General features: G+C 32.7%; 2 protein-coding genes across 2 annotated transcripts in view; both read right to left on the reverse strand.

Moving 5' to 3' along the window:
* The window catches only part of LOC117110287 (OTU domain-containing protein 7B-like), a 39,861-nt gene extending 35,480 nt beyond the window's left edge, over positions 1-4,381 (reverse strand). The window contains exons 1-2 of the mRNA XM_033252937.1: positions 4,214-4,381; positions 1,119-1,338 (exon numbers count right to left, since the gene is read on the reverse strand). Of these exons, the coding sequence (XP_033108828.1) occupies positions 1,119-1,200 (82 nt within the window). The 5' untranslated portion in view covers positions 1,201-1,338; positions 4,214-4,381. The remainder of the gene's footprint in view (positions 1-1,118; positions 1,339-4,213) is intronic.
* Positions 4,382-6,172: 1,791 nt separating this feature from the next.
* Positions 6,173-13,622, reverse strand: part of LOC117110245 (solute carrier family 12 member 2-like) — a 47,992-nt gene continuing 40,542 nt past the window's right edge. The window contains exons 20-24 of the mRNA XM_033252874.1: positions 12,867-13,100; positions 11,279-11,390; positions 11,068-11,154; positions 10,496-10,675; positions 6,173-10,103 (exon numbers count right to left, since the gene is read on the reverse strand). Coding sequence (XP_033108765.1) covers positions 9,962-10,103; positions 10,496-10,675; positions 11,068-11,154; positions 11,279-11,390; positions 12,867-13,100 — 755 coding nt within the window. The 3' untranslated portion in view covers positions 6,173-9,961. The remainder of the gene's footprint in view (positions 10,104-10,495; positions 10,676-11,067; positions 11,155-11,278; positions 11,391-12,866; positions 13,101-13,622) is intronic.

A 13,622-nucleotide genomic window follows, 5' to 3' on the forward strand; every position in this document is an offset into this window, starting at 1 on the left:
CTTTTCTTTGACGCATGCGCATTTGCATAAATGTCTACACACACACATACACACTACACACAATAAAAAACATAGGAAATAGCAAAAGTGATTACAATAGTTCCTATTGCATTACATGCATAGGAACTAATGATATATTTCACAAAGTCCATAATTATGGTACAGTATTTCAAATCTACAAGTAAGCATGCTGTATCAGACTAAAGATACTGTAATATATGAAGTGAGATTATTTTTCAGATTTCTAGACTTCTAGAAATTAACACACAACCGACTTCATGCTCTTCAATGTGTGTACCATCAACCGTATTTTCCACTGACTTAGGGGTTCAGGTCATTGCCTTATTTTTTACTTTTACTCATGACTTTTCTTATCAGACAAAATCACACTTTAAGGTGTGTGAATCAGCGAAAACATATTTCTTTTTATATCCCATTTGCAGTTAATAACTTATTTGATGCGTTTAGATGAGTTATTTAAAGTTTAAATTGAATTTTGACTTTCTTTTAACAAATAAATGACAGACGATATACAAATCAATAAATGTAATAAAATGTTCTCTAACCACACAATTTTTTAGTAGAAGATGGATTTTTGAAAGACAAATAGGATTTTGGATCATAATATCAGGTAGAAAAAAAGAGTTTTATTACCTCTCCAATTATCAAAATTATTCAAAGGTGAGAAAAATGTTTTATATAGTGTCCTCAAACACAAAATATTGAAAAGTAACAATAATTCTTCCTTGGCATTTCTACAGGTTTAAAATATTTACTTTTGTCAAGGACAGCCTCCAGATGATGATAACACTTTAGTTATTTTTTTATTTTTGAATTGCTGGATCAAAGAACAAAATAACTAAGTTAAACTTGCCAAAGTCGACTGTGCCTAAGTCAAATAATTTCTAAGTCGAACTTATTTTACATGCCAAATTGTGGTGTTTTCCACTAAATAACAATCTGTAAGTCAAATTTTATCAAAGTCGAAAAATATTTCAATGGCATTTTGGATTCGACTTAGGCAAGTTCAACTGTAATGGCAATTCATGTAGCCTTATAGAAATTAATGATATGAATAAACAGTGCTCCCTCAGGCTTTAAAGCGTATTTTACCATACCTTCAAGTAGATCCCTTGCTAAGCCTGGTTCAGTTCCAGTCTCCTGAATGAACAAGGATAGCATACGATCTTCATTTGTCATCTTGCATATAGGTTTCAGTCAGTGCATAGACGGTCACCAAGAGCGAGGCCTGTGGTTCGGTGAAAAGTTGGCGGGTTGAGTTGATTGTGATCGAAGTCGATACCAGACCAAGCATTCTTCTCAGTACTTACAAGAAAACTATGTAAGAAAAAAAAGAATGCAAACATTCGAAATTCACATTTAAGAACGTAAAGTTTTTAGGTGGATCTACCTAAGCCAGAATTTTTTAAATGATGCAATACATAATTTTGTAGAATTCAACAATTTTATATGGAACCATCCAGCTCAGTAAATTGTGCACCACATCTAACTGCTCCCTGTCCACTCCGCTCTACCCAAAAATGAAAAAAATTCATTAAAAAATTTAATTTTTCCTTCATTTTATTCACGCCTGGTATTGCAAAAAGTCTTCCATAATTTTTATATAACTCACAAACAAATAAGTATTTATGAATCCACGGTTCCAAATGAACTGTTTAAATCATCATATTATTTATTGAACACAATACAGGATCATGACTTGAGCCGAGGACTAAAGTCCTTTATCACTTTACTTACCTCACAATTTGAGAATTTTATTATTTATCAACATAATTTTATTCTTATTTTCTCCTCTGCCTGATATAATTAGCAAAACCATTTTGATATAACAAAACCATTTTTTCTACCCTCCTCTGAAACCTTTCAAAAATAAGTTTGCTAAACAACGAATAAAAACCTCCTAAACAATAATATAATAAAATAATATAATATTAAGTTCTTTACTTTTTCAAATAATGTGAGTACTGTGTAGTAGTGATAGCACTCTGCACCAAGGCCATGTAATCATTGCCTATTGAAGTGTTTATTTTTAGCACTGAAAGTTTACTTTTCAAATTCATGTAGTGCCAGATGACAAGTGGATCCATAATGACTCATAGATGAAGTATGACTTAAGTTCTGTATAGCATCATGGCTGCACAAACACCCTGCTTATTTTCAGTCAAACCATGAAACAGGATATCAATACTTTTATTTGGCACCATATAAAATTATGTTAAGCTCTGATCACACTATATCAAATGTGACCCAAGATCATAAAAGGGCTATAAACTCGTCCTCAGCCCAAAATGAGTTTTTGTTATGATAATAATGATAATAATAATAATAGCAACTTTTATAATGCAAACATCTACACCAAAATAGGTGCTCAAGGCGCAGTGTCAAACAGGAGAGAACAAACAAGAATCACAGACATCACAAAAAATTAACATAATATGGCGTAGAACATATCATTTACTTTTAAAATGACAGTTAGATTAACTCAATCAGGTGTCTGGAAGCAAAGTCATGATGGTTTGATTAATTATCAACTTTCTTTCAAGTTTTGAGAAAAATGCCTTTATTTTCGGCAGGTTTCTATTCATTTTTTCATTAATTCCCATCGGAAAATGGCTAAATTTCACCTTTTACAGTTGGAATTTTACACTCAAACTTAAGGAATAGTAAGAATAATAGTTATACTTTATTTATTAAAAACCCAATTCACACAAAATTCATGTTGTACTGCCTATTGAGGCTTGTTTCTCAATACAGCGCGGTGCCAGTTTAAAGCCCTTTTTTGACCTTGGGTTATGAATTGTATGTGCCAAGAACAATTGTGCCTATATTTTTAGTGCAATGTGACACCATCATACCCATATATGGGCACATTACACAAATTTGTCATTTAAAATTTGATGGTGTGGAGAGAGCTTTAGGTTATTTTTTATCTTAAAAATTTGACAAAACTATAATTGACTTTTCTAGCACCAGCTCAAAAAAGTTTATTTTTTATCAAAAATGTGCATATTAAAATATGATGTCATTCTACATATTTTTGATATTAATAAGCAGGTAATTAAACTTTTATGTTGAAGCAATTTGCATTTTCTAAAGTGTTTCAAACCACTGTACTAGGTTAAACCATGGAGAAAATAGAACAGGTTAAACGCAAATGTACAGTGTTGCATTCAATTTAGACAACTTGAGGTAGACTGGAAATCAACAGACCTCACACAAGGTCAGGTTCTAGGCCCCCTGCCAAGACTTCCTTTTTTTCAATTCATCCTTCTCCCACTTTTAAGTACGGATCAATGCCCTTGCTAGGCCACACAACAATGGATGGCTATTTAATCTTTAAATTTACATAGGCCTAGATAGAAACTTGCATGTACTTGACTGCAGTTTCACGCAACATAACATTTTCCTTTAACAGTTTCACAAATATTTTTGTATAAATTCAATTCTGAAAAAAGTAAATTGGGCGGGGGTGTTAATCTAATATTTATTTATGGGGCTTTGGCCTAACCAGACGTAACATCTCATCTTCTTAAAGACAGCCCAAGTTTCATAAAAATTGAATTCTGATAATAATATATCAGATTGCCTAGACGTAGTAGTAGTAGTAGAGTAGAAAGCTGGATAAGCTGCCAAGTATACCTGCCTAGACTTTCCCTATGATTCCTAAAAGTTACCTTGATGCTAGTTCAAGTAATTAATACTATAGGTGGTGGTAGTAGTAGTAGCAGCAGCAGAGTAAAAAAGTGCCACGGGCTAAAATTATTGTGTTGGATCATTGCATCGTTGCAATGCTGTTTTTAAATGTCTGCTAAAAGTAGAATTATCAAAACTTATTAAATACAGTTGAAGTCCAGGTATTACAGTCCCGCATTTACAATTTTAAATTGTATATATTATATTACTGTACATTAATTTAATTTATACAGAACGAAACAAAGAGCAAGCCAGGCCAAGGAGTCTCTAGCCTATCCTCGGAATGCTCCTTACTGACAAACAAGTGCCTGCTTAGAGTCAGTTGACGGCAGACTGACGACAGAGTAGTGACGCCTCTTTGTGGTTGATGGAGAGGCACAGACACTTGTTGTTGTGTATGCATTTCCACAGCTGACACAACATAGGCCTACATTAATTGTTCGTCTTTTAATTACAATATTAATCGTACTATACTACTGATAGTAAATAGTATACTCACGTTAGATACAAATTCATTCACTTTGTTTGCAGATAGGCCTACCTAGGCCTAGCCTACCTTCTGTTTAGTAACTCACGTCCCTCGTCCATTCGATCGTTTGACCTTGAGCAGCAGTGGTGCAGATACTACTCGAGCTCTTTTGTGGTGCAGTGTTTACCCCACGCACGGTTCGTAGGCTTTTCAAGTATAGAGGGCGCTCGTCACGACGCATTTGCAATACAATAATACTAAAACTTGAGTGTCTAAAATAAAGTACTAGGCCTAGTGTAGTCCTTAAGCATAGACATTATTGAATTTTATAAATGTATACCCCGATCTTTAATCTGGATAATTATAATAAAAATAATATTTATGATTTTATTTTTATTTTGCATGGGATTTTCTATGCAGCAGCACCCAGGCTCTGGAATGCATTACCAATTGAACTCCGCAGATGCAGTTCGCTTGATGTCTTTAAAAAGACTCTTAAAACACATTTATTTCAAGTTGCTTTTAATCATTAATTGTTTTTATCATTGTACTTTTATAATGTTGATTTATTATTTTCCATGTTTAGTATGCTTGTGTGCGCCTCGGAATTCATTCATTCATTCATGGATTTGATTCAATAGGTTTACCTAGATAGATGGCGCATTATAAATGTATTATTATTATTTATTATTATTAATAGTAAATTATCTCCCTAAGGGAGAGCTCCCAGTTTGTTTTCTACATATTATTAGTAGACGCAATTAAATAAGCATTTGAAACCCCTAAATTGTAATATTTTTTCTGGGGATTTTGAGCAACGCCCATTTGTGCCCACTTTGCTCCCCACAACCCCCGTCGGGCAAATCCTGGCACCACCCCTGATTCTACAGGCGGTTGAAATGCTTGATGAGGTGTTGAAAGACGTGTTCTGAACAATATTTGATTTGAACAAGTTTTTGCTTATCAAAATCAGGATATCTTTGATAGCCCTGTTTTTGATGTTTTCAAGTTAAACTGGAACAAGAAATACAGAACACAAGACAAGCATTTCCATTATAGTGATTTAATTGACAGACACTTACAAAATGTAAGCATTGATTATTTATCATTTTAGTTTTATTTTGCATGGGGCTTTCTATGCAGTCGCACCCAGGCTCTGGAATGCATTACCAATTGAACTCCGCAGATACAGTTCACTTGATGTCTTTAAAAAGACTCTTAAAACACATTTATTTCAAGTTGCTTTTAATCATTAATTGTTTTTATCATTGTACTTTTATAATGTTGATTTTTTTTTCTTTTGTTTTTTTTTTATTTTTATTTTCCATGTTTGTGTGCGCCTCGGAATAGGTTTACCTAGATAGATGGCGCATTATAAATGCATTATTATTATTATTATTACTTTGTCAATACATTTTTGTCAGATTGGATAATATTCTATAAACCAAAAATGACAACCCAGTAAAAATTTAAATGAAACAGGCAAGTCATGCAATGCGACATTGTGCATATTATTCAATTGTGCAGTTTTGTTTATCATATTTAAGAATATTATCGATTCCAATATTTTCTCTCATTCTTTAACTGTTCAAGAATTATTATAAACTATATGTAGCATAAAATTAGCCAACATAAGTGCATAAGTGGGGAGCAAACCCTTAACAAATTATCAGAAATGTCTTCATCTACAGTCTGCTATTCAGTGCCATATCAAAGTGAGAGCTTTGCTCCACACCCTCATCCCCGAGCAAAAAGTAGCACCTCTTTTGAATGGGAATTTGCTGAACAAAAACCACACGAGTAGTTTTAAAAATCACTTCACTCTTCGTCGGCTAGCACTCACTCACTATTCGTCTCTTATTCAAATGAAAATGTATACTCTTTAATTGTTACGAAGTAATATACCGTAATGAATTTGAACGCAAGTATTCAATTAAACTTAAGACAATATTATTTTGAACACAGAAAGAATAACAACATTCCATAAAATGCATTGAGAATAGTTATATTTATTTATTTGCAATATATCTCCATGTGTCCTTCGCACTTTTAAATTCCATCTACATTTATTAATACTATGTTACTTTGTAAGAAGTATCATTCTTTATAATGTAAAATTCCATTTATATACCTTAGATCTATTATTATTGAGTGGACTTGTGCTTTGGTGGCTAACCTTTGAACCTCAATAGAACTTTCCACTAAGCCACACCCCTTGGATATTGTTGCTAAGGTCCAACAAAATGGCAGTGTAAATGCCTGTACATACTTGCAACGATAACGATAAAAAGCAATTTTTCATATAGAAAATAAAAGAAATAAAAGCAGTTATTACACTAGGACGATACACAATAAAAAATAATTTCACCAATCAATTCAAATGACGTCATAATCATTGAAAAACGATAAAATCGTAGTAGTAACGATTTTATTGTTTTCTATGATTATGACATCACTTGGATTGATTTCTCACAATATTTTGTTATCGTATTCACTAAAAATCATTATCGAATCGTCTAGTGTAAAAACTTCTCTTATTTCTTTTATTTTTCTATATTAACAATTGCTTTTTAGCTTTTAATCGTTAACATTATTTTTGCAAGTATAAACCAATGTTGTGATAATAGAAAAGTGAAATAGACACAGTATTAGAAAATATGCTTCTGATTTTCGGTTTGGTATAAAAATAAGAGCACGATAACTTTAAAACAGAAAAAAGACTTATTATTATTTAATAATCCAGTATTATATTTTGTTTACACAGATAAATACAAGCACACAGCTTAAATGAGTATGGTAGTTTTATGTGTAAATAATTGCAAGAATAACATTGGTTGTCAGTCCTGTTTTAAGTGTCATATTGCAGCATTTTACAAGGGTCCCAGAAATATGCAATATGTGTTATAAAATTTTGTATAAGCAGATCTCCAAGAAATTGCTTCTTCTAACTTTGGATCCCTGGTGTGTCATATGTTGTAAGTGTTAGTACAGCACATATCAGTAATACCAAAATCCCTATGGGCTTATGTTTCAATGGTCGCTGGACACAGAACGTGCAACCTCCACCACTCATTAGTATAAAGTTTCAAGTGTCTCAACTAATTCACCTTACACAATTAAATCCTAAGTTTTGTCAGAGAAAGACAGAAAAAAGTATCTTGCCCTACGACACCAGCAATACGACCAGCACAACAAGTATAACGGTCCTTAAGTACACCACGCCATTATATCCCAGTAAGACTAAAGCACTGTCCACACTATCAAATTTGATGTAACAAACAACTGTGATAAGCCCATATTTGTGTGTGTACTATGACATCATCATACCCAAATATGGGCACATCACACAAATAGTTTGGTAGTGTGGACAGAACTCAACAGTCAAATCACTGCCATGCCTACAGGAAAAATATTAAAAACCTACTATCACATTTATTAGCCAAAATATCTAATTCATTATAGTGTATGCTAACAAAATGGTTTTATTTACAGAGAATTGTTTTTTAGCAATAAAATATTAAAACCAGATGAAATTATTTTGATAAATTTGATTTCTAAGTGTAAGGCAATGTCAACACTAAAAAATTTTATGTGAAATAAGTGTGATATGCCCATATTTGGGTGTAATATGACATCATCTTGCCTATATATTGGCACATCACACAAATTTGTCACTTGAAATTTGATAGATATCTGGTTAGATATCTGCCAAAATGATCTTGTGTTGTTGGGTAAAAAATATTATTCTAATTTAACCTTTCCTTTCAGATAAGAAATTAAGCTGTTGGTCCTGTATACATAATGGCTTTGCACACTAAAAAGAACTCAGTACTGTATACATTTTGGTAGAAGACTCTGGAAAATATTCTTCGGTATATTGACCGATTCACTTCCTGTTTTGTGTGTATTTGTACATCTGTGATGATAAGAGTATAAGGGATTGCCATTTATATATAAGCAATGATGAACTGCGATCGGATAGTTCCAATCCTTAACAACACATATACCGTAGTTATTCTTATTATTATTTTGACTGTAGTTAAGTGTTTTGTAATTCCACATTTACAGTGAAATTAAGAGAGCATTTATATAAGTATATACATATCCATTTTACCAAAAAAAATAAATGCCTCTCTTGAATAAACTCCCCTTTCAAAAAAACCTTCTCAACAATGAACGCCATGGGGTGTTCATTCGAATAAATATATAAACCAAATCAATCCAATATTATGTAACATTATGTTTCCAATAATTAATGATGTAAATATCTTATTTACAGCTCCAACTTTTCGGGTTACTATATATTTACAAGCAAATTAATTCTAATCAACATCATATTAATTAACCTCATTAACATGATGTTAATTACTCATTACACATGACAATCTTTATGCTGCATAGCAATCATATTTACATTCTTTTAAGGTAATATCTTAAAAAATAAAGTTTGCTTTATATTTCTTCATTTCTAATTGTTTAGAGAATTCTTCTGTGAGAATTGGTCTCATTATTTGTGCAATTTCAGCTAAAGCAACTTTAAAAATAAATAATATGCACCAGGTTAATGAATTCCATAACAGATATTAACAAAAAGGAAACAAGCTTCATTAAATTAACAAGCATAAAAGCAATATTGGCAATGTTAAATAATATTAAAAGAATATATTAAAATGAATTTTTTTTAATATCAGCCTTTGAATTGTTTTAAACTTAGTACGAATTGATGTTTACAAAACCGTAAAACTAAACTATAAAGGGCAATATAGCTTCAATTTTTATAATAAAGGTAGTTTGATGCAACATAAAAAATACATACTTTTAGAAATCATTTGGAAACTAACTTCATTAAATTAGTAAATACTGGCAATGTTCATTAATTTATAAAAATATTAAATTGAAGTTTTTTTTAAATCAGCTATTAAACTGTTTTAGATTTAGCACAATGTTTACAAAACTGTAAAAATACCAAACTATGGAGGGCAATATAACTTCAATTTTAAACTAAAGGCGGCAGTATAACGTAACATAAAAAAACAAACTTTTAGAAATTATTTGAAAACTAACTTCATTAAATTAGTAACAAGTATTAAATCAATATTGGTATTGTTAGATAATTTTAAAAATTATTTCAGTTAATTCTTTTTTTAAATCAGCTATTAAACTGTTTTAAACTTAGCACAATGTTTGCAAAACTGTAAATACCAAACTATAGGGGGCAATATAGCTTAAATTTTAAACTAAAGAAGGCAGTATAATGTAATATAAAAAAACAAACTTTTACAAATTATTTGCAATTCTAATAGTTTTTTTCTCCATCAGGATTCAAACATGACATGACCCTCTAACTACCATTACGTTGCTCAACCAATTGACCTACAGGGTTCTAGTTGGTCCCTTTTGGACATTCCCATTAGATATTACGTAATACACAATCCATTGATAAGCCTCAATTATTATTATTTTGTGAAATGAACTGGTTACATTAACCATTGATCATTTTAAAATCTAATTATAAAATGCATAATTAACCATACTGAGATAAGCACATCTAAGCTTTCTCATACACATTCTTTTTATCATTATTGCTAATAGACACCTCCAGTGAGATGTATTACAGTATTGAACACTCTGCACCACCGAAGAATCCTTTCCTGCTTTGTGTGAGTAATTGATGATGCAACGCTATCTGCTGATTATCAGTGGCAGTAAAAATGATGACATGGGCTTGACATAATCACGTCGGCCAACACAGTGTGTGCGTGCCCAGCTTTATACGTTTTACGAGTAATACGTAAGCACACTGGTTTGGTTTCCCCGCATTAGGACTATTGGGGGCAAGTCCTTAGCATTGCATAATGTTTCAAGCCATGCCATGTACATATACGCTGAACAGGCTTCTTTCCTAGGCATTGGTAGAGTCCTACAACAAAGAGTAAATGACAAAATGTTAATACTATAGGTCTATGACAATGCATTTTAAACTGGGAAAACATTAAACTAAATTTTTTTTATTAATAGGTTTCTACATAAATAAAAATGAAAAACTTTTTTTTTTTTTAATGTCGAAAAATTATGACAACTGTTGGAATCTGATAATTAATTGATTGGTTGATTGATTGATTGCATGATTGATTGACTGATAACTGATAGTGTTTCCAATAACTATAACAATAATTAAAACAATAAATAATATAAAAATTAAATAAATTATAATTTCAACAGCAAGAGTGGCAGCATTGGCAACAAAACAATTATAACCATGATGATAATGATAAAGATGCTTCATAATATAATAATTTATATTTAACTTACAAGAATATTAAATTAGCATCCTTAGAATGTTTAAATAACAGTTCTCTCAATCGTATATGTCGATATGTTTTCTCTTTCAAATTCTTCCTCTCCTCTTTAGTGATGTACCCTGGGAAATCTTTAACATCTTGGTCGGCAGTCAACATAAATGGTTCAACAAATGACTCAAATGTTGCCAAGCTAAAAAGAAAAGCAACAACAGTCAGCACAAATAAATTCATCAGGTTTGTTGAAATATAGATTAAGTGTTCATAATCACAAACCAAATGGAGTAAACTCAAGTTTTAAGTCTGATCAAAGAATGACAGACAAATCTTATATAGTACACATGGGCTTAGGAAGAGGAATATATTTGTTGGTAGGGATTGGACCCAAGATTTTAGAATTGCAAAGCGACCACCTATTAAACCACCATACCACAACTCCCCTTCAGAATAAAAATTTATCAACAAATCAAGGTACATAAAGAAAAACCAGTGGTTTTCTTGGTCATTACTCTATATGCAAAATATATGAATGAATATATTAACTATACAATAAATATTCACACATGCTAATTAAATACAGCTTACCTGACATCCTGTGGTTTTTTGCCAATGTCTGGTATAATCTCCACACTGTGGCAATCAATACGAAATTTGCTTAGCATGTTAGCCATGCTGTAAAACAAAAACAAAGCAAATAACATGTCATATTATTTACATTGTTATGCTGGGTTGCCTTGTTTTCTATTGTTTTGTAATTTTGTTCATAATGCAACATTAGCTTAATTTATGTGTGTACCTGATTTTTTCTTTTTCTATCTGGTCTTTCTTTCCACCTGCAAAGACTCTAAGCTTGCATCGCTCCCACTGTCGTCTTAGAGTTAAAATGTGAGGGATAAGTAGGGTTAAACCTGAGGAGAGGAAGAAGAGAAGAATTACAAAAAAAAAGTTGATAATATTTATTTGATTAATACCATTCTTTTTGAACCAATTTTCTAATATCTTAGATCTGATATCTCATTACAGTAAAACGTCCATTTTACGAACGTCAATTTTAAAAATAGTCAATTTTATGAATAGTCTTTGCACCTGATGACGTCATCATTGACCAATTATTACCGTAAAAAAGTCCGATTGCGCACGTTTTACAAAGTGATTATGTATACAAGTTTTTTGTATTTGTTTATTAATAGTTTGATCTTTTGTTCCATTTCTGGTATAATAATCACTATATTAATGTAATAAACCTAACCAGAAGAACGAACTACCAAAGCAAGTGTCGTCGCATTCAGTGCACACGTTTATTACGACGAAAAAAGAGTGTTGAGGTCAGCAAAATATTGACATTATGAATGCTAGATATGATCGCGAAATGTGTAAACAACACAACTCAGCGATCTAAATACTACAAAGAACATGATAGAAAGGTCCATAAAACATACATATGTTTGAATAAGAGTTAAAATAATATTTTGTTAAGTGGAAAAATGCCAGCGATAATTTGGTTTTTTATCCAAGGTAAATTCAGCTTGGCTATATTGCGGTAGACCAGGCTGCTGCACTCTCGGTTCGTGCTAGGCCTACTGGCTGTCAGCCTACAGATAGGCCTAGGTATTGGAAACTGACACCCGCTCTAGTTCCCATATTTTTCAATTTACGAACACCGCTTGATACCAAGGAGTACATACAGTGGACACTTTACTGTATTTTCTTTTTAAAATTTCTATTCAAAATCGTTTTCTTAAGGATCTCAAATATTATTTGATGTCATGATAAACACATGTTATTTGTCCATATATTAATAATAATAATAATAATAATAATAGTGTAGTTTTATATAGCGCACAAATCCATCTAATATAAAATGCTCAGGGCGCTTGAAATGTGGACTAGGGACTTTCTTCGCCCCTAAGGGTGCCTTCGTGTCTGTGCTACCCGGTAACCCGGTACCAGCAACTCTCGTCATCCACCACAGGGGCTGTCTGTTCCAGTACACCGGGGTATCCCCCCCTACTCGTCTCGAAGGATGTACCGAGTTCTTTATAGTGCACACGAGCCATTGTATACACTGGGCCTACGGTTTATAGTCCTTATCCGAGAAGACTTGTCCTACCACCAGAACCATAGGCGAGCGTGCCATTCGAACCAGCGCCGATATTATGGCTATAGCTTGCGGAGCCCCTGCTAACCGCTCGGCCATTTGACTCACCTTGTATGATATGACATCATCATGACCAAATGATTATTACATCACCATGGTCATATATAGAAAATTCACACAATTTGTCGCTTAAAATTTGACAGTGCGAATTGACCTTGAAACAATTGAGTGCGTATCCTTTTCACCACCAGCCTGCCAGACGGGAAACAAACCATTTTCAACTTACCTCCGTCATCGAACAACCACCAGACGTCTATGGTTCCCTTAGCTTGCTTGTCTTGAAATGCATTGACTGACTTGATGACACTGCCAGGCCTATGGCCTTTAATTAAGGCTGTGCTGTCCTCAAGGGGTCTGCCTGCCACCTTCAACTCCTTTTCGGAGGAGGCTTCGGAGGCCACTGTTTCCCCGCTATCCTCAAGGATTAAAGGTTCTGCTTCATTAATTGTCTGCTCAGATGCTGATTTGAAAAAAAAATGATATTGATAGTAATCAAAGATCTTATAAACACAAGATAGCGTTCTCCACGATTCATTCATTCAATTAACCATTCATTACTATATTATTACAAATAGAGATGTTTCCTATGTTTTCCTACAGAAGCAGAATTGAATTGTCTTTCTATGATTACTCATCATGGTACGAAAACACTGTAATTTTAGAAAGTATTATTTATTTACTGAGCAATAGCATTATCGCATACCAACAGTACGCCAAACTAATTGTGTTGCCGGAGCCTGACTGACCAATAACCCTGGAAATCTAGGATGGGATTCCTAAAAATTCCCCCGCCCCACCACAGCCAAAACTGTGATTACAAAAGGAATGATTTTTATATTTGATACCTTAACCAGTGATTTTAGCACAATGGCTACAATGTTACCAACCAAAAGGCATGGAGTGAGTATGAGTAATGCTTAGCTACAGGGAGACTTAAAATACACATTAAAAAGAATATTACAGAAGGGTGAATTAATTTACT

This window comes from Anneissia japonica, unplaced genomic scaffold, assembly GCF_011630105.1.
Source record: "Anneissia japonica isolate Jap-2015-1 unplaced genomic scaffold, ASM1163010v1 scaffold673_len1821605_cov196, whole genome shotgun sequence".
Classification (NCBI taxonomy): Eukaryota; Metazoa; Echinodermata; class Crinoidea; order Comatulida; family Comatulidae; genus Anneissia; species Anneissia japonica.